The sequence below is a fragment of the Athene noctua genome, chromosome 1, assembly GCF_965140245.1.
Source record: "Athene noctua chromosome 1, bAthNoc1.hap1.1, whole genome shotgun sequence".
In the NCBI taxonomy this organism is placed as follows: Eukaryota; Metazoa; Chordata; class Aves; order Strigiformes; family Strigidae; genus Athene; species Athene noctua.
The window spans coordinates 97549850-97570765 of NC_134037.1; the positions used below are offsets into that span (position 1 = coordinate 97549850).

General features: G+C 40.5%; 2 protein-coding genes across 3 annotated transcripts in view; one reads left to right on the forward strand and one right to left on the reverse strand.

Annotated features, from left to right (window-relative positions):
• The window catches only part of RBKS (ribokinase), a 69750-nt gene extending 58212 nt beyond the window's left edge, over positions 1-11538 (reverse strand). The window contains exon 1 of the mRNA XM_074897060.1: positions 11180-11538. Within this exon, the coding sequence (XP_074753161.1) occupies positions 11180-11229 (50 nt within the window). The 5' untranslated portion in view covers positions 11230-11538. The remainder of the gene's footprint in view (positions 1-11179) is intronic.
• A 109-nt stretch (positions 11539-11647) lies between these two features.
• The window catches only part of BABAM2 (BRISC and BRCA1 A complex member 2), a 177433-nt gene continuing 168164 nt past the window's right edge, over positions 11648-20916 (forward strand). The window contains exons 1-2 of one of the 2 annotated variants that reach the window (XM_074897058.1): positions 11648-11746; positions 15125-15284. In XM_074897058.1, the coding sequence (XP_074753159.1) occupies positions 15157-15284 (128 nt within the window). In that variant the 5' untranslated portion in view covers positions 11648-11746; positions 15125-15156. Of the gene's footprint in view, positions 11747-13500; positions 13520-15124; positions 15285-20916 lie in introns of those variants that run through there. The other variant, XM_074897059.1, reaches the window with a different exon arrangement.

Consider the following 20916-nt stretch of genomic DNA (forward strand, 5'->3'; position numbering starts at 1 on the left):
ATAATTTTGGCAAGTATGATATTTTTCATCGTTTGTAAGTACAGTGCTTTCTACATAATCCATATGGGTCACAAACAGAAAGTATAACCAAAACAATACTTATTTATGTATACTTACTCGTATCATAGATAATAAATGTAATCAATATATTTAAACATAACACGAGAATAGAATAGAATAGAATAGAATAGAATAGAATAGAATAGAATAGAATAGAATAGAATAGAATAGTTCAGTTCAGTTCAGTTCAGTTGGAAGGGACCTACAATCATTATCCAGTCCTACTACCTGACCACTTCAGGGCTAAATTCACAGTGCCTTCAGTAGACAAGTTTTTACTTTGAAATACCTTACCCTTGATTCATTGATTTAAAAAAGCTTTATCTGAGGTTCAATCTAATTATAAAGGCATCTACTAAAATCTTGGCTTACAATAACATTAAGACTTGCATGGCAAAGATAAGAATGTGCAGGGTGGAGAGGGGTGCCTGGGCTTTGCTGGCCAAGGTGACATTTGGCCAAGGTGACATTTAGGAATCTCCTCTAGGTAAGTACCTTTAACTTTTTCACCATTTAAGGTCTCTTAGGGAAGCAGATCTCTGCAAATCAGAAAAGTGTAGTTCTGTATAAACCTGGCTTGTGATGGACAATTCCCACATCTCTACTAATGCCCAGAATTTAATGAGTAACAGTGAATGAGAACTGAAGAAAAATCTGCTCATTTTTGCTGCCTCTATATGGATTACTATGAGCTCCAGCAAAACCACCAACTGCTTTTTCCCAACAGGTCATTTTTCACTTTGTTCTTTCTGGGGGAAAAAAAAACCAAAACAAAACCACAAAAAACCAAAGAGCAATACTAAAGCAATACTAACAGGATATTCCCAATTAATAATACTAACAGGATCAGACAATTAGAAGAAGGAAGGCATATTCACTCTCATTACAGCTGAGAACATGGAAAATGCCTGTCTTTCCACATGAATACTGAACTTGCTCTGTCTTACCTATTCCTTCCCATCCTTTATTTTCAGCTCTGACCAACATGCTTTTTTCTTTCTGCTCTTTATACTAGATATCAAGGTTTATGCATTTTGTAAAAACAGGGATCTGAGAGAGGATAGGAAGTATAGCAAGTGATGGATGGAATAAACTAGCAAAAGGGAATTATAATTCTTTGGAAGCAAAAGTTATTTTTTGAAAGATGAGAAGCAGGAAAAGAGCAATAGAGAAAAGAAGTACACTGTAAGAACATGATGTAGAAAGACAACAAGAGAGGTGGATGCAAATAAGAGGAAATCAGAGATTGTTCAGGGATGACATACTATTGATCTAGTATAGGAAAAATGGAGAAAAAATGGACTGAAGTCAGAAACGGAAAGAAGAAATAATAAAACCCAGAAGAAAGTGCACACCTAATATATTCAGGAACATTACCAACTTCTATATTTTATAATTAGTTGTCACAAAGATCAACGTGTTCTATAAAGCTGCACCTACTTAGGCAACATACTAGTGAAAAACCATTTTGTATTTTCTTCAGGCTCAAAGTATATGATATTAGGCTTGGAAGAAACCAGGGATGTCAGCATCAAGTAACTTACTGCAGCTTGATATAGGGGCTAACAACTGGAGCCACATAAAATAAGCAAACAAAACCTTACTGGTAAACTCCTATGGAAAGAACAGCTCAGACAGCTCCTAGAGGCAACATCATATATATGTGCCTGCCCAGAGTGTTTTTACACAAATTTGTTACCACTGACTCTGTACGATTTTTATTGCAGCTTTTGATTTGTGCCAGCAGCTCTTTACTGTCAGGAGTACTAAAATTCACCCAAAGATATTTATGTCTAGAAATGCATCTAGGAAAATGGTTATTTCCATTAACAGTACAGCCAGCTAGTAATTCATTAACAAGACAGAACTATTAATCATATCATTCTGTGGCTCATAAAGGGGGAGAAAATACAATATTCTCAGTGTTGGATGTTAAAATATAGTGCCTAACAACTGTTTATTGTGACAAATACTGCCAAAGGAGTTCCTTTAGACAATTTCTCCTTTTGACTGTCGTGAATCTTGTATGGCAAACACCTCCAGACTGAAAAGGAAAGAGATGTTTTATTTTAAATAGTCAAAAGGAATTAACAATAATGGCAGGGACAATAACCAAAACAAGAAAAAAAACCATGGGAGTTATATGGTAAAAGAGTATTCACTGGAGCAATAAATTATAGGTACATTCATAACACAACATAATATCCAATCTGTATCATTGGGACACAGCAGAAGCCCAAGGAATACCCTGAAGTACTGACAATGCCAGTCCAGCGCATCACTGTTTTGCATGCTATTTACTTGGAACTGCACAGATGTCTAAGAACTGTAGAGAAAGCAAAAGGCAACAGTTGTGCTATCTGTAAAGTGGGATGTTACAATGTGAAGCCATGGCCATATGCTATTGTGTATTGCTGAGATAAAATGACATCTTTCTGTAGCAGAAATGAACACAAACCCCTCACTCCTGATGCTGATATTGGACAATTAGTAAACAAGCTTTTATCTCAACAACTTCTTCCCTGACCATAATGTTATTATTTCCTGACTCTTAATTTTCTCCAAACAGAGGTGTCACCCTGGGTTTTCCAGACAGGCTCAGCAGGAACGCTACACACTCAGGACGCTGCTGTAACATCACCTGACTCTACGCTTAGTAACTCTGGGCCAGGTCTGTTATGGCATTAGTAATCTTAGTCTCCAAAAACTACATGTAATAATTCTTCCTGTCTATCTTTTGTTCCATTCCACCTTGTTTCTGTTTCCATGAACATCAACGGAAAAAGGAATTCCTTTCTACTGTAGTTACTAACATGATAATAATTTCAGGGAGAACCTTTTCACATCCTAGACTTTCTGTGAAAGTGGACACATGCCAGTCTTGTATGTAATCAGGGCACACTATTTTGAGATTTTTTTCTAATGTTCTGACCCAGATTATTTGAGCTGATATTTTATGAAAGTTCATTTCTGTTATGTGGGAAAACACACAGGCTGAAATGTGCACAAGTATAGTGTATTTCTGTAATTAACCTAGCAAAAAATGGCTACAAATTGTGTCTTGTGTTGCAATACTTAGACTAATGATGTTCTTTATAAACTTTTATCTAATGTCTTTTCCCTTCCTTTTCACTCTTGTTTAGAAAAGTCTACTTCCTTGGCTTAAAAATTCTGAAGTATTTGAAAGGATGAAATAAATTATGTTGTGAACGCACTGTTTCCATCTTGCAGCATTAGCAACTGTTTTAACACTGGACACTGAATTTTAAATTAATGAATTTTCTTTCACCATTGCAGCGCTGAAACTGGCCTCTGCTGTCACCAACCCATAAGAAAGCATGTACGTGCCTAGGAAGGTTCAACAAAGAGATTCAAGTACCAATAGCTGGCAAATCAGACACCCATTAAAAAGATGAAAAGACTGATAACTACGATGTTTTACTTTTGTGGGTAGTGTATAATAGCTTACTGACCTCCAAAGGGGAAAAATGCCAGTCTAAAGAGACTAGAAAATTGTGATATTTTAAGTCAAGCATTTAAGTAGCTCTGAATAACAAAACAGTGAGTCCCATGGTGTTTCAGACAAGTGTTCTTAGCCAGGCAGGAGAACACAAGATGGAGTAGCTGATTTTCTTCTCCCATTAGGAAAATATACCCCCCAAAACGTATCACCTGCTAAGATCAAAATGTTTCTGGATTCATTTACTCCATTACCCAAGTGAACTCTCTAGTGAATTAAGCAATAGTTTCCCTGCCTCATATGGACTAAACCTAAAAGCTTGGTAAACACCAGTTTTATCTCACAAACCATAATTTTTAATAGCTAACACACATAGGAAAGTCATAATCCTCCACTGATGATATCATAGTCTACTGCCATGGAAATGACTGCAGTATCATAAACACAGGTTTAAGATGACCTCACTTTCATAGGAAAGAGGGAAATTTCACTGGAATGTGAATGACATTGGGAATAAACACACATAGATACTATACAGTGAAAAAATTTTCTTACTGGTCAGATAAAATATGGAAGATGAAGACGACACCTAGACGTGCAGCTGAACAGAAAAGGGGTTCTCCTGTCCAAACACCATATTACTGCCTATGAGTCTTTGAACAGAGAGAGCCATCTGAAGTCCTGTCAGGGTTCTACTCTGTACGTTCACTACACCATACAGGAGTGAAATCCCTGCCCTGACAGGCTTACAGTTTAACCACAAGAACATGAACAAAGTATGGCTATAAGAATATAGTGTAGGATCACAGAACAACATTGTAGCTGGAATGCTTCCTAGAATGAGTAAGTACTTCAGAAGTGGGAGGAAGAGAACTATACAGTCTCTTGAAGCACACAAAATAACATAAAGTCAGACGCAAATGCAGAAGTACGATCTCAGTGTGGCAAGTGCTAAGTATTTTGGCATCGGTTCAGGAAAATACATATATTTAACCTTCAGCTCTGAAGTACTCTGAGAGGTGTCAAACAACTCAAGGATTGGAAGTTGAAATTTGTGTGTAAGCTTTGTGTTGCTGTGAGTTGGGAATGTTGAGTTCTGTGCAGGACCCCAAGTTGAGATGAGACAAGAAGCTTGAGCTGAGAACAGGGAGTGGAGAAATGCAGAAGACGATAACGATCTTGCTTAAGTAGAACCTTTCATCTTGAAGGATCTCAAAGCAATTTACAAACTTAAACAGACCAGACACTGCAGCTGGTAGGAACAGAAGCAGACAGCTGGGAACTCATTCATGAGATGGAGGAGGTAACAGAGGACTTACTGGGTGCCATATCTTCCAAAATGCTGGTGCTGGGAGAAGGTAGCAGGGCTAAAACAGAGCTTTTCCCTGGACCTTGCCATGTAGCCATGTGAGAATACTGCAAAAAGCAAGCAGGCAGCCAGAACTGTTAGAAAGAGAGCAGAAAAACAGGGGGCTTCTGGATAGCTGGGGGGGGCTGTCGCTGTTAGGACTGTAGTTTCCCTAGGGCCTTTTATCTCAACCTTAACTCCGTAGAGTCTTCACACGTTCTGCACATAAGTAAAACCTTATGTATTTCCTATTATTTTTGCCCTTTTTAAGACCTTCCAAAAATTTCTCTTTACATTTTTCCTATCTTTTTACAAAGCAAACTTCCCCTCTTCTCCACCTCCAACTCCAAATTTTTTCCAAATGCATAGTAGGACAAGTAGTGCTACCTCTCGGTTACTGGGAAGACAAAGAAATTACTTCAGCTATAGCATTCATGTAGTACAGGCCTGACTGCAGTACCACAAGGGCTATTCTTTAGCTCAAAAGCCCTACTGATTACATGCTTTTAAAACTGAACTAGATAAACAAGTCTAAAAAGCAAGAGTCATATTAGTTATTGCTGAAATGGAAGTGCTTCTGGAAGGAAAGACAGAGACTAATTATAGTACACAGTAGCTTAGGACACAAAATGAAGGCACCAAATGAAAGGGCAGGGAGGTTGCAATTAAATAGAATCCAGAAAGCAACACTTTTGTTGTGCTTAAGTTAAAAGACATGGTGTGACCAGTTTCACACTCATATTTCCCAAGACTTTTAAAACTTCCACATTTCCTTTTAGAAAGGGGAAAAAAATTTTTCATGGTAAAGAGTCAAAGACAAGTGTTGAGCAGGTGTTCTAGCACCACCAGTCCTTCTCAGAGAGGATCCACAGCATCCTCTGTTGTACAAACAACAGTTTCTTTCAGAAAGTGCCAGCTGGGATCAATGGTGCACTGTCTCTTGTTTGGGGTTCATAACCTTGGTTGCAAATGCAGCTCTTGTAATGGGTTAAAAAAATTCACTGGTGGCCTTGCCCTAGTTATTTTGTGTTAATTTAAGAAACACCCAACCAGACATTTTCCCTCCTTTTTCCCTCTTCAATATTTTGTCATTTTTCTTTAGAGGAACTTTGTTGGAAGCTTTTCAGGTCTGGAATATAACAGCAAATACTTCTAACACACTAAAAACATTAAACTGTGTCTCACCCTAAAATAAACTGATCACTCAGACTTTGCGGGGGGGACAACAATTTAATGACAGTTTACAGCAGTGAAAAGCTTCTTTTGACATGAATGGGCTTAGATCAGGCCACACATCAGCTGAGCAGTGTCTGGGCCACTACAGATATTCAAAAGCTGTATATGAACAGAACACAATTTTCTTACTCAATCCCATTACTGAGGATTTCATCAACTTGATTTTTAATCTGTTTTTCTTTTTGGGGCCCCAAGATACAGATTTCTTCTTACCAGGCAAGAGAAGGCAAAAGGAAGTTTCTCTAAAAACAAAGCAGAACAACAAAACACTGAGCCTGCAGATCCTGCATTTACTATACATCCAAACTTTGCTAGGTCAGAGAAGATGACAAGGGAATAGCACAGGCTCTGAAATCAAGCCCAGATTTTTCACTATTACATAAACTAAACAATTCACAGATGACACATTCTCTCATGCCTTGATGCCTTTCTCTGGATCCAAAAGATTAATTTCCTCAACTGGACTAAGCTTGTATTCCTTCACAGTTGTGCTTTCCCATGCTGCTGGCAATGGAAGATTGACTAGAATGAGGAGTGGCTGCTGCAGGGGAAGCATTACAGATAAAAACAAAAACACAACTGAAATGGATTTGAAGGATTCTAGAACACTTTGCTGCTAGGAGAAGCTGAAGACCAGAAAAAAACATTAAAACATTAAAGTAAGAAAAAAACCATTAAAACTTGGTGATTGTGCATGCATGAGAAATGGTGGAAATAGGAACACATGTGAAAGACCTGGAAACAAAGCAAAGAAGAAAATGAAGTCACATGTGAGACTTTCTCTGCTCACTCAAAAGAAACATAAGAAAATACCTTTTCACATTCCCACAAAAAAAGCCTGGTATTATTGTCCCAAATATTGCCCTTTAAAAAATAAATTACAGACAGAGCTTTGGATCATAGACATCTCCAATGAGCCAATAAACCATTTACTTCAGCACTTCAGCTGACAATAATCACACGAAGGACTTAAGAGGAAGAGGTAGAATCTCACTCTTGGAGATAACATTGCCATTTTGCACAAGCAGAGATTGTGCTCGGTTAATGAAGATGGTTTGAGGTGTCCACCAGGCTACTCTGAGATCTTAATTCCAGATGTGCATTTGTCACCAATGTCCACTCTAGCCTGGCAACATGCTACTTTGTAGCTCAGTGCTTTCTCTGCCATGTCTTTTTTCTCGCGCTGAATGCTTTCAATCAGTTTACTACTTGTCATAATTATTAACGATGGTTGTGACAACAGGGGACTGAAAGCAGAACTTTTAGTTCCACTCCCTACAGGGAATGGAAGCAACTTCAGGGAAGGAAAGGGGTCCACAGAAAACTAAGACTTCAAATTTTGAACATCCTACCAAACACAGTTTTCCAGTATTTGGACTGTGGTCTCATTCTCTTGAGTTAAAGTGAAAAACTATGGCTGTTTTGACTATCCAAAGACTCTTTTTCCGTCTTACATTTTGTTCTTTGCTTCTGCTGTTTTCAATTGCCATGCCAAAGTTTCTCCTGTTTATTCTAATTGTTTTAGTGTGTCTGACTCTCATTGGTTTATACGTTTAGTCTTGTCCTGATTTAATATGAATTAAAATGCCAATGCCACGACCAGTCTGCAAATATGAGTCAGAACAGAAACTATTTAAATAATACTATGGATGATACCCGTCTGGTTTGATATCTAGATCATAGAGAATAATGCTGTTTTTGTTTTCTACTACTATTGCCTGCTATTGCCAATGAAGTGTTGATTGTGATTGTGACCACAAATATGTTTTGTTCCTGGTCCTATTAAGCCAAAGAGTGTGGTTTACTGCATGTATGTACGTGAGGTTGTTTTGATTATACTAAATTCACTTTAGAAAACCCACATTCTGCCACTGCAGCGCTACAGGACAATGAGAAAAGAATTTCCAATGAGAACAGTGTTTTAAAAGCAAACCACTGGGCCCCTTCCCTTTAAAAGAACTTTAAGGCACACTACCCTTTCTTCTGAATTTGATTATTTCCCAAAATTACATTTGAATACTGTCTTCAACAGAAGGTCCTCATCCTTTTCCTTCTTGGTCATTACATAAGACATAGCAAATTTCAAATTGTACATTTCCATTTCACACAGGGGTTCCACTTCTTTAAATCATTACTTTACTGTACTGAGTAAAAACATTATGTGCTAACTTTTTTTTAGCGGTGAGTCTAGCTACCATATGTCCAATGGTAGCTTGAAGCTTATCTTTCTGATTTTCGGTACCTTGCCTCTGCAGCCATGGGAATGTTTACCATTTAATGTCTGCCACTCTGAGCTTCTAGCTTTCCAGACAGAGGGCCAAGATTGTTTTCTAAAGGGTCAACATGGTATTTTATAGTTTGAGTTATAACATAGCATCGTCTAGCTCTGGCAGAATCTCAGTCAATATGATCATCTTCTAGGAAAGATAGGCTTTACTGTTGAGTGGTGAATACGCCTATCAAACACAATGTGTCCAAAGAGGTGTCTGACCTCCTTTGCGTGACTCTCACTCCTCATTCAGTTTATTCAGCCTCCTCCAAATGGGTGATAGACAGGCATTTAACATGATCACTGCTGCCCATGTCTTTTACAAACTGAAACATCAGCAAAAATGACAGCCAAACTTACAAAAACCTGACGCTCTTTCATCCTGGTTTAAATGAACCCTAGCTTTAAAGCTAGAATATACAACCCCGTCTAAATCCCAGATATGGAGACAGTCAACAGGTACCCTCCTGGCATCAATCCTAATCCCAACCTGGCAGCTTTTATCACATTTATTAAAGTTTGCCTATTTTTCCGTATTTCATAGCTTTGCTCTCCACCTAGGTGCATGCCAGCGTACAGTTTAGTACTTCCCAGTAATTTTACCAGGATTTTTTTTAACACAGGATACATGTAAACTATGTCTACATGGGTACTACATGGAGATTTCAATCAGATTAAACTCTTGCCAGCTAAATTTAGACCCCCTCTTTTTCTTAAGTGCCTGAAGTACTGCGCTAGTAACTGAAAGACTGAGGCTGTCCCTTCTTTTTCAGTGGAAGCAAATTAGCTTATCACTAATAAAAAGCCCTTCACTGCTGCTTAGAGGCTAATAATTGTTAGTCAGATATATTCTTGTGATAGCATTCGTACAATTTAAGAAACCCTCTCAGCTGACTGAAAAGTGAAATGGCTTTTCTTCAAACACTTAATCTCACTGTAACAGCATCCATGGCTACAACCCACGGTTTAATCTCTGGTTACAATATGGCCAGTTAATACGGCTTCAAATAAATTACTGTATTTCTATCATTTCAAACTTGCAGCCAAAAAACCGGAAATTTGTTTGGAGTTTTTTTTGTTGGAAGTGTCAAGAAAAAGTCCAAAGCTGCGGCTGTCAGCAGTGTTTAAACTGGTAGACAATTTTTTCTTGATTTTTCTTCCCACATTTTAGAGACAGGAAAAGGAACGTCTTGAGGTTACAGCACCATGTTTTATATTTCAATATAACGTCACAAGCATCTGATAGCACGTTCACACATAACGTCAAGATCAGTTCTACGAGATCTTACTCTGACATACAAGACAACTATTCTTCTTGGGAAGCTGCCAGTGTGTTCTGCAGATTACATAAAGCATTAAATCTTTCTGACACAGGTTCCATGATTATTTAAGGGTTTTCATCATTTCTGCAACACACGTCTGTACCTAAACTGTACTTAGTCCTCAGCATATTCTGCTAATCATGTATTCTACACTTTCTTGAGCCACAGGCTTTTGATATAATTGTCTGCTGATTGAGGAATTAGGTTTTTTACTGCAGAATTCCCAGCAGGACAAGCTGATGCAGTCCAGATACATACGGTTTTAAATCCTATTTTAAGCAAGTCTGCATATATAGTTTTAAAAACAGATCTATTAGTGCAAATCAAAGACTGATCTGCAAGTTTACTGGGGCTGACAAGGTCAGCCAGTTTAGGTTAGTATTTGCATCGTTGCCAACTCTTGCAATTTTGCCTGAATTCTTCAGATATTTAGTATTTGCTATAAAACCCAGGCTGCTGGAACCAAGAGCTTTCATGAACTTCTGTATTTTAATTTTTGAAACAAGTTCCCAAACTTTACCTATGTATTAAAAAAAAAAAATGAGACCCAAGTAACTAATTCTAAAAGCAAAATGCCCAGAAAATTTAAAAAAAGGAATGAAGCCATTCCTTTAAAAAAAGATTTCATAATTTAAAAACCAGCTTTGGGATGCAGAGGTGCTAAATTTTTAAGGGCTTCCTATTTCCACTTTGCGATGTTTGGATATGAATTGCTTAGGAGGTCTTCTCTCTCTCTTTTCTTTCAAAGTGTCACAGAAAATGCTGTTTGCAAGTAATCAACTTACAACCTACTTTTTCACGGAGCTAACTTCAGTTTATTTGCAATATTAAGCTTTCTTTCTCGCTTTTCAAGTGGAGACAAGTGCTTTGAACTGAAAACGTGTTACAGTTGACCAGCTTTATTCACCATCATAAAATCGTTTCAAACTCCTCTGCTGATAAAGAGTATCAAAGTTCACGATTTCCCACGCGGGTTACTATGAAACGCTGCTTTTCTGGCAAGGCTAACGCCGAGCCACCTAGCACAGCTGAAAACACAAACCCAAGTCTCTCTTCTCCCTTAAGTTACAGACAGCTGATCAAAGCTCCAGCAGACAACACGTTCAAACTTCTCCCAGTTCCCACAGTCTTCTTTCAAAGTATTATTTGCAGGGCTGACATCACCCGGGCCCAGCCGCCCCCACCGGCGGCTCTGCTCCTTCCCCCTGCCCCCGCCGCAGCCAACTCCCCGCCTCGGCTCCCTCTGCCCAGGGCCGAGAGCTCCGCGCCGCCTCACCTGGCGCCGACCCCACTTCTCCTGTCCCGGCCTGGAGGGAGACGTGACACCCGCTCTCCCGAGCCCAGGGCAAGAGGGCTGGGGAGGCGCCGGGAGCCGCTGCTCTGCCCCGGGCACCGTGACCTCGGGGCCCCTCCGTCCTGTGAGGGCAGAAAACCGGCGCCGCGCCGGGGCCTGTCGGCCTGCGGGAGCCCCACCGGGTACTAACCTGACCAGGTCGGTCATACAGGATCCCACAACCACCACCTCAGCGGCCATGGCACCAGGGGACGGGGCAGGCCCAGGCCCCGCAGCCCGGCCAAGGTGCCGCCTGGACCCTGGACCCGACCTTCGCGCCAGGCCAGGCCGGGCCGGGCCCCGCCGCCGCCGCACCGGCTTCGCCCGTTGCCACGGGCGACGGGCGGGGGAGGTGGCGGCGGCCGGCCCGAAGGGGCCTTCGGCCGGGAGGGGTGCCCCCGGCGAACGCCTGCTGGCAGGCCGCCCCCTCCCCTCCTCGCCCTCGCCTTCTCCCCCGCCTCGCCCCGCTCCGGCCGCCCCGCGACCGCAGCCCCACGCCTGCACGGCGAGACCGCCCGCCCAGGCACTGCGGCGGCCGCCAATAGCGAGGCCGGGGAAGACCCCTCCGGCCCGGGGAGCTGCGGCGGCGGCCGCGGGGGGCGGAGGCGCGCACGCCGCGCGGCGGGGCGGGAGCGGGGGCGCGCACGCTGGGCGCGGGTGGACGGGACGGGCGCGTGTCCGCGGCCGTTGCTAAGCGGCTGTGTTCCGGCCGCCGTAGGTATGGCGGGGCCCGGGGAGGGGCGGGCGGGAGCAGCGCCCCTGCCGGCCCCGGGGGAGCGGCGCGGCGGGCGGGCGGGCGAGCGAGCGAGCGAGCGAGCGAGGGGGTGGGCTGGCTGGCTTCTGCCCCGGCTCCCCCCCCCCCCCGGCCCCCGCTCCGCTAGCCCCGGGGCCCTTGGGGGTAGGGGGTCCGGTGCCGGAGGCTGCAGGCCCGGCTCGGGAGGAGCCGAGCAGGAGGCGGCGCGGGGGCCGCTGCGGCCCAGGGCGACGACTGGCCTAAGCACAGCCCGGCGGCCGCCTGGCCCGCTCCCGGGCGCCGCCGCCGTGGCGGGGCGGGGCGGCTGGCAGCTCCTCGGGTGGCGGGCCCGCCGCCTTCGCACAGGGCGGCCCCGGCTCGTCCCGCCGGCACGTGGCCCAGGGCGGCTCGCCGAGGCGGGGGGCGGCGAGTCGGCGGGCGGGGCCCGGCTGGGGAGGGAGCGGGGCGCGGCGGAGGTCAGCCCGCGTCCGGCCTCCCGCGCCAAGGCCGCGGAAGCCGGGGGTTTGCCCGGGGGTTTACCCGGGGCTCCGCAGATCCTCGCTGCCGAGCGCGTCCCGGGCGGGCGGGGATGTGTCCGGGCACGGCGGCAGGAGGTGGAGGTGGTCGTGGGTCCTCGCTTTGCCCCACACCCCGGCAGCTGGGGCTGCCACCCTCAAAGTGAAAACCACGAAGCCGGGGTTGCCGACGGCCAAGCCGCGAGGTTTGGACGGGGAAGGTTGCTTCGCACTTCGGGGCCTCCATCGCAATATTTGCCTTTGCCTTCTTACAGCTTCACTTAACCCCCGTAACGTTATTACCGGTGGTGGAGGAGCGGAGTATCTGGCCTCCAGACACTCTCTGGTGCCCGAAGCAGAGCCTGGGGTTTTATGGTTACTTTGAATATGTTATATTTGCCTGAAGTCGTAATGACAGACTGCTGGACCTAAACGGATTCAGCTATTAGTCTGTTTACTTCTTTCAAGTGTTTTGTTTCGGGAGGGAAACGGTCTAGTGAATTTTGTTAATTCCCTTGAGTTTGTGTTGTGTTTCCCAACTGTGGGAAAACTAAGGGGGGGTGGGGGGATATGTATATCACAACTGAAACTTATTAAAAGGGGTACTAATTGTGTTTGTAAAGACCTTTGTTTACGAAATAAATCTGTGAGTTTAATTGATAGTGACCCTTTAAGTATTGTGTATCTGGCTTGTTATGTAGAAGGTATTGTGGATCTTAAAAGAAATGGTGCAATAAAACCAGGAAAAATGCCTAGCAAGTCATTTACATCTTGTTTTGACAATACCTATGTATTTTATTAACAAAAACGTAAGGAATCTCATCCTGCGGTTCATTTTGGAAGGTGCATCTATTCAGCTCTGATAACCACATGTATTTCTTACATCTCACACTTCTACCCTCATAACACCTAGTCCCCTTAGAATGTGTCATCATCAGAACCAATTCTGAGATCTTTGTGTATGCCTTTAAGACTGCTAGAAGGATAGCTTGTTTTTCAGAATGTGTTTCATGGCTTAAGAAGTTCTTGCCTTCATCGGTCCAGCTGCCCCTCTACTTGAAATTACTCTTCCCTACAGTGGAGCTGGCAGACTGACATGTGCCTTGTTTTAGCCGCTCTCATGTGGAGTATCATTTTGGTTTTACACTCGTTTTTATTGGTCCAATCCAAGCCGTTGGATTTTGAGTTGAAATAGGTCAAGTATAGACTTGTGTCCTCTCAGTTCCTCTGGGGAAGAATAAAGGTGAGTAGGCAGTAATTTTTGGTGGAAAAGTAACAAACAGGAGGTGGCATCTTAAATTGCTCTAGGTGTTTTCTAAGCAAACTTAAGTTGTTGCCCATTGTCAATTACAACCGGTCATATGCGTGAAGAGAACACATATGTTAGGACATGGTTTTCACCTTTTTTACTGCCATAAAATACAAGAACCAGTGTATTGAAGATAATTACTATTTTTAGGAAGTCTTTATTAGTCCTTGTTTGCCTTAAAGTGCCTGGCCTTGGCTTTATTCAGATACGTTCCAAATAGCTAGGATAAATACTCTTCCTTGAACATTGCTTCATGCTACTTCTGTGTGAATGATTTTGGCGAGAATGAAATATGTAACTTCAATGTTGTTGCCAGTTACCAACTGGTAGGAATTACTTAGTTTGTAGAATAGCCATTAGTTACCAACTAATGCTTGTAAACTGAGTATTAGAAACAACAGAAAATTGCAACTATTGTCATGAGTTGTTCACGCTCTCTTTATAGAACAGTTATTAATACAGCAGTCCATATGCAGCATCTTGTAAGGCAGTAAATACAGTATGTATTGGTGTACTTCAATTAAATGGGTGTTTTTAAAAATATCTTCTCGGGGTCAGAGTTTTAAGTATGAGTTCTGCCCCACTTGTCAGTAGCTTGTTTATGTTACCTTGAGTCATTTCCAGCTTTGTTTTCTAAAACTGTCAAATTCGGTTAATTTTCAGATGAAACTCAGTGCCTAAGAATACAATCGAGTATGTTAGCATATTAAAAGGCTACTTACCCTTCTTTTCTCCCGTTTCTCCTACCACAATCTGTTATTGTCCACATACTCTAGCCTTTTTGTGGTGCAATGTGTTAAAATATGTGCATGCTCTGTTTCTGTGTTTCAGCTAAAAAGCAGCAGGTTCTTAAAGTGTGCTGACTTAAAGGCCTAACTGGTATTTAGCATAAGGTCACACAATTACAAGCACTTCTGAAAAAGCTGTTCTTAATATGTGTGTACATCAGCTTCCTGATGTGTTTTGTGAATGAAGATGCCTTTCAAAGGGTATGGGGATACCGCTGAAAGAAAAGCAGTGTTAGCCCTTAAAAGGCATCGTGAAATGCTGTAAATAGCTACCTAATGAAGTAATGTAAAAGTAATACTGATTATGGTTATACTAGTGGTATTAGAAATTACAAATGAGAATACAGAGACATAATCAAACCCTTGGTCCCATTGCAATCAGTAATATAAGTCCCATTGATTTCAGTGGAAGCAGAACAAATTTGGCTTGTCAATTATAGACTCCTAATGGAAATACTCACAAGAAGGGCTAGGCTGTGAAGTGTCAGAATGGCCCTCAATTTTTTTTCTTTCTCATAGGGGTAGGATCTTAATTAAAAGAACCTAGGATATAAGTCTGGTTTTACGTTGACGTTGAATAAATGGGCTTTATTTTTTCTTTATAAACTGTGCACACTTCAGTTACTCTATATTCCCAATCCTTTGCATGCTTATCTTTGTTCTTGTGGTGTTTGCAGAGTGCATGTGAATGTTACATCAAATAAGTAGGATGGTTTTTGATTTTACCTCCCCCCTTACCATCCCTGTACAGCTCAAGACTAAAGGAAAGAGGAACATAATAAAATGTCACCTGAAGTTGCCTTGAACAGAATTTCTCCAGCACTCTCGCCCTTTATTTCCAGCGTGGTCAGAAATGGAAAAGTAGGACTGGATGCTACTAACTGTTTACGGATTACAGACTTGAAATCCGGGTAAGTGTGTTCCTCATGCAAAAAAGAATACCCAGCCCTTCACAGTTAAGATGTCTTTTCCAGACTGAATTTCAGTACATTCATTCGTATTTAAGCATTTCCAATATAACTGGAGCTGACATACTAGCTATGTTATTTTTTGCCTTTACTACTCTTTTATAGTTTGGGGGACTTGATTTGTCATATTGTTGGCAATAATAACCTCGTTAAAACACTTTCATTGCTGCCGCTTGATAGTGCTCATTTTCAGCAGTGTGTCATGAAGACTTTTTCCTGTTGTTTATAATTTGATTACTTGAACTTTTCTGTAAATTAAAAACTTGACAATAAATTTACGTGACTACCTAAATATGCTAAATAAGAAAAAAATTTAAGTTTTCCTTTATCTGACCTCCCTCAAGATCTGTACATAAAGTGGCTGTAGGGCCAAGTGTTTGAAATAGGCCAAGCTACTCCTTTTATTTTTAATTACAGAAGTTCATGATATGTTTTAGATAGTAATAAAGTAAAAATAAATAAATTACAGGGTTTCACGATGGTTTTCAGATAGTAATAAAGTTTGGGTCCCACATGTATAAAGGGGCTTTGGTGTGTAACATCTGTGCATAATACATGGAGGAAGTGAAATGCTTAAAGTAAACTCTAATTTAGGCATTGTACAGAGAGGGGAGACTCCTAGGATGGCTGATAAAAGAATACTTAAGATGAAACAGAGTTGGGCATCAACAATGCATAACAGCATCCCAAATTCAGTTATTTATTTGATACTGGAGTTCAGAGTCTGAAATTACTTTAGCTTAAGGTGTCTAAAATCACTGCTTTTGTACAAACTACTGCTTTGTGTATTGCTTTGAATGGTAGCATAGCCCAACAGATCTTGAGAACTACCACAAATTGCTGTTGTTTAAAATTTAGTTCTACTGAAAACTTTAACGTGCTTCTGTAGGCTGCTTCATTATGGTTTCATGGAGAGTTTGAGAAGTACTTTTCTGGTGGTTATGATGCCTTTTCAAGAAGGAAGTGTGAATTCTAGGGTTAGTTTAAAAGGAACCATTCCCTATGCCATGACAGAGTACAGATTTACTTGGAGGTCTAAGAAGCTATAGCTTTGTTATTAGTGTTGTCTGGCTTGGCATTTAGTCTTGCAAATTATGCACGACAGGCTGAGCACTTATGCACCTGCTGCTGTCATTTCATGCTAGACCTTGCTTTTTCTTTAACTAGCCTTCTAGGAAGGCTGAAATGTGAGCTATCTTACATTTCACCTGTTGAATATGAGAGAAGGGAATACAAAAAAGGGTAGAGAGAAAACATATCTGTAGTCTGGTGATGAAGGTACCAGCTTGTCAGGAGATGGGTAAGGGTTTTGCTCTCTGCCCACTGAATGTTTACACTGTTTGTGTTTAAAATAATTAAAATAATGTAAAGCGGCTTTTTTTACCTGACTCTTTTCAGAGGTATTTTTAGTAATTGTCTAAAGTTTTCAGCCAGTGATCTTGAATTTACTGTGAAAAATCTGAAGAGTTTATTCTTTAAAGAACTAAAACCTGTGCCTGTCACCCAAACCCAGGGGTTCAAATCATATAGTAACTGTCTTGAACATGGAGTCTACAAGTAGAGCACCTGACAGAGGTGGTCCCATATCTTGTTTAAAGGCGTAAGCTCAGCTATATGCAAGTGCCAGCAATATATTTTTTTTTTTCTTGTTTTGGAACATAGAAATGAACCTCATTCTTTATGCTGAGGCTTTTTTATGGCTTGAGGTTATTAGGAGCTGGAGTTAGGATAATCAAGATTTTACATTTACTTGAGAATTATTTTTTAAGATAGGTTTTTTGGTACCAGTGAGTTTCTTAAACACATTATTCTAAATAGGTTTTATTCTCAATTGCTAGCAATTTAATTGAAATGTAAATTTCATGTATGTGGGTTTTTAGGAAAGATTTTTGTTGTTTGTCATAAATAAATCGTTAGCTTATTTATAAGGGAAAATTTTGAATTTACTCATCAGTATGGAAGTACGAAGTTCCTTGAGATTTTTAGGGCTTCATGATGTCACTGAATGAGTCAACAGTGTAAAATTACTTAACATAAGATGGATGCCTCTCAGAATTATAGAGAAGTCCCTTCTATAACTAAAGATCTAGTTCAGCGGTCTTTAACCTTTGATGTAGGAGCCTTTGGGACTCCACAGACTGTTTTTGAGAGGCCCATGTCAGTTGATTAATAGAAAGATCCCCAAACCACCGTATTGTCAGTAGATCTCGTTTCTGGATACTGACTCTAAAGGAAAACTTTATAGGGCTCTGAGAGTCCAAAAAAGGATTGAAAACCATTGGTCTATTCTGCTCCCCTATGTTCACATCACAAGATTATTCAAACCCCTGTATACTTTCACTTTCATTACACTTTTTTGAAGAGTGAAATGACAATACACAGGAAATAGCAGGCAGAGGCAAATGTAGGTGATATCTGCACGAAGAAACAGAAGTATAAGGACATAAAGGTTGGACATAAACAGGAACAAGATGAGGAGAACAGTTGTCAGAGAAATGGAGATGAGGTTTAGGACATTAACTGCAAAGTTCCCTTCAGTTTCAATGGGGCTGAATCAGGCTTTAAACTTAAAAAGTAGAACAGGAAGCTGAGGAAGAGATACTAGATTAAATGTTTGAATTAAAAGCAGTTCTTGATCTCAAAATGAGTATGACCACTGAAGTACTATCAGTTCAGAAACTTTGCTTTTGCGTAGTGATTGTATGTTTACTGACACACGAAAGAGGCTCTAAGCACATCTCTTCCATAGTTTGAATTTCTTACAGAATGTGCGAATACTTTGTACTTTGTGCTTTAACTGGTGTGTTATATATAAATACAATTTTACTATAACCTTTAAGATGTTAAAATGCTTAAGGTAATCATCTCAATAGCTATTAACTTTTAAAAAACAGAACCATCTGGAGGCTTCTGGGTCAAGGGGTGGAGCTCCATGGCTGCTGTGCTGTCATGTACCACACTGTTACTCTGATAGAAAATGAGGAGTTACTGTAGTTATACCACTTTATGATGAACCAGTGCTTTACAACATGTGATGAAACAAAGTCTACAAACTGAAGATCCATCCATTCTTAGTTCTTAGGTTTTAGAAAATGGAGCTGTGGTTAACAGGGAATAATGGAAACATACGGAATACAGTAGTATCTCCAAGCCTTGCCCATTCAGAACCTTGGTTTTGACATTCTTAATTCAAAAGTGGAAGGAATTTCCCTTTTATTTCACCAGTGCGAGGTCAAGTTCCAGGTTTATCCAGCCTATCATGTCACTTGATTTGGATTTGTAAATGGCAAACATATTAAGCCTTTAATTATTTGAAAAGTCAATCCATATGTCAGATTGTTTTAGTAAGGAACTGATTTTGCACTTATTCTAACTTACTGATAAGGACTTAGTTTTGTTGTGTTTTATAAACTATATTAAAGAGGTGATGTTAGATTAAAAGCATGAAGTACGGAGATATGTTAATTTGCTTTGCTTGTAAGTGTGGGAGGGAAATAAGTCATACTAAGGAAATCCTATTGTTTTGCAGTCTTTGAGTATGTAAATGTTTTATAATAATATGTTATAGTTTCATGTCTGTGTTTTACAAACTTATTAGACAGTACCAGTCTCATCAGACACTTACATTTACATCTGTGAGTGGGATCTTCAGGATCAAGTCCTATTTATAGGAATTATATGGCCACTGCTGATGCCGAGTGAGTAAAGAAATGTGAGTACCCCCAAACTGAGCTCAGCAATATGGCATGACAGGAAAGAAGGAAACTTCAGTAGAAATAGTAATAAAAAGTTAGGTGGCCAAGTCTGCAGAGCTGTTACCTTCTTTCTTGTAAAAAAGGCTCCACAGTGAACAAAAATAGAACCTGAATGTTAGGTCACATCTGAAATATAGCACCTTTAGCAGCATTGATTCTGGTGATAAGAAAACCCTGGCAGGCATCTCTGTTGCATTAATAAAAGACATTCTTCGAGATGACAGAGTGGATCAAAGCATTTTAACTCTTGCATAGGATATTACCTTGTTCTAGACCCAAAGAAAATAACCGCTGCCAATTGAGTCAATGCCATATATTGTATCATTCAGTTAATCTCCAGTGGTGTCTCTTTGAAATAATGGCCCATCTTAATTAGATATTAAAATCTACTCATAACCAACTGAACTGTGGCTAAGGCATTTTTCTTAGCATTTATACATATAATCACGGGTAAGATGTTGAATAGGGAAAAGTGATTATTAGGTAGATTTAGAAATAGAAGACATTTTCCTGTGTGAAGGGTATTTTAATTATTGTATAATGTAGAATCCAATTATTTAAGAGGCTGCTGCTTTTCCTATGATGTGTTACAGTGGTGAAAAACATATGTATGGTGGTCATTGCTTTGAGAACATATTTTTCCCCACAGCTGTTCATCAGGGCCTGTGCTTGAGCCTCAAATTATGCTGCAAGTCTATTCTTACTCAACAAACTTTATTTTGTTTTTTTAAATTACTTTGATGTGTTGCACCAGGAAGAATTTAAAAATGAATACAGCGATTTAAAGCTGCATACATTAAGATTCTTTTTTTTTTTTTTAAGCTATCCACTCATAACAAAATTTTAAATTTCATACTTGTTTGGTTATACTTATTCCATATTTATGAGAAGATTAATTGTGGAATTTTTATATAACTGGTTTGTTGTAAACCATGTTGGCATTTTGTTCTCTGCACCTGTCTGATTGGCTATTGATTTCTGCCTCTGCTTGATACTGAGCTATGTTTACAATGACTTATGTTCCTGAAAGAAAACGATATGAAGATTGGTCAAAAGAATATAGTACTATGTGGAGTAGATTTTAGCATACAAATTTGCTATCAAGCTGTAATAAGATATTTGTAACTTTATTGCCCTGCTTCCTAGTGAGCAGTGATGATTTACTTTTTTGTGTTACCAAGTAGACTGCAATATGCTTTGGTATTTCCCTTTCTTTTGGGCATTTCCCTTTTTAAAGTAATTACTCATTTTATGTGAGTATTTCATGAAATAATGTTGTTTTTTAACTGTGAAATGCTGTTACAATACCATAGTGGTTCTTTAAAGCTTTTGCATGATCTTTTGCTTTTGATTAATTTAAATTGATTCTACTTCGGTTACTTGAAAGATCACATTCCATCATTCACACTGATATCTACAGGTAGGTTTTTTAACGTGCATTTTGTTTACGTATGAATTTTAACAAGTCTGACTCTTCTAAACAGAGTTACTAAGAAAAACTGTTTTAAAAAATAATTGTTAAAACTATTACTTTTGCACAGAGTAGGTAATTTCTTTTCGTTTTCAGATAAAAAGTATATTTCTTCCCTACAAAGAATCTTATTACTAGTAGCTGCTGTCACCGAAGCAAAAGTTAACAGGCTGAAGCTCTGATGGGACAACACAAAGAGAGTTGTCACTGTGGAGCAGCACTTGGAACTTCAAAGAGCAGTTTTTCTGTGCTGGTCCAAAAAGGCTGATTGTCTCCAAGACTGCGCTCTTCTTTCTACATTTGTTTCTGAATGTTGAAAAAAAAAAGGCAAAAGTCTGTCTGATAAAGA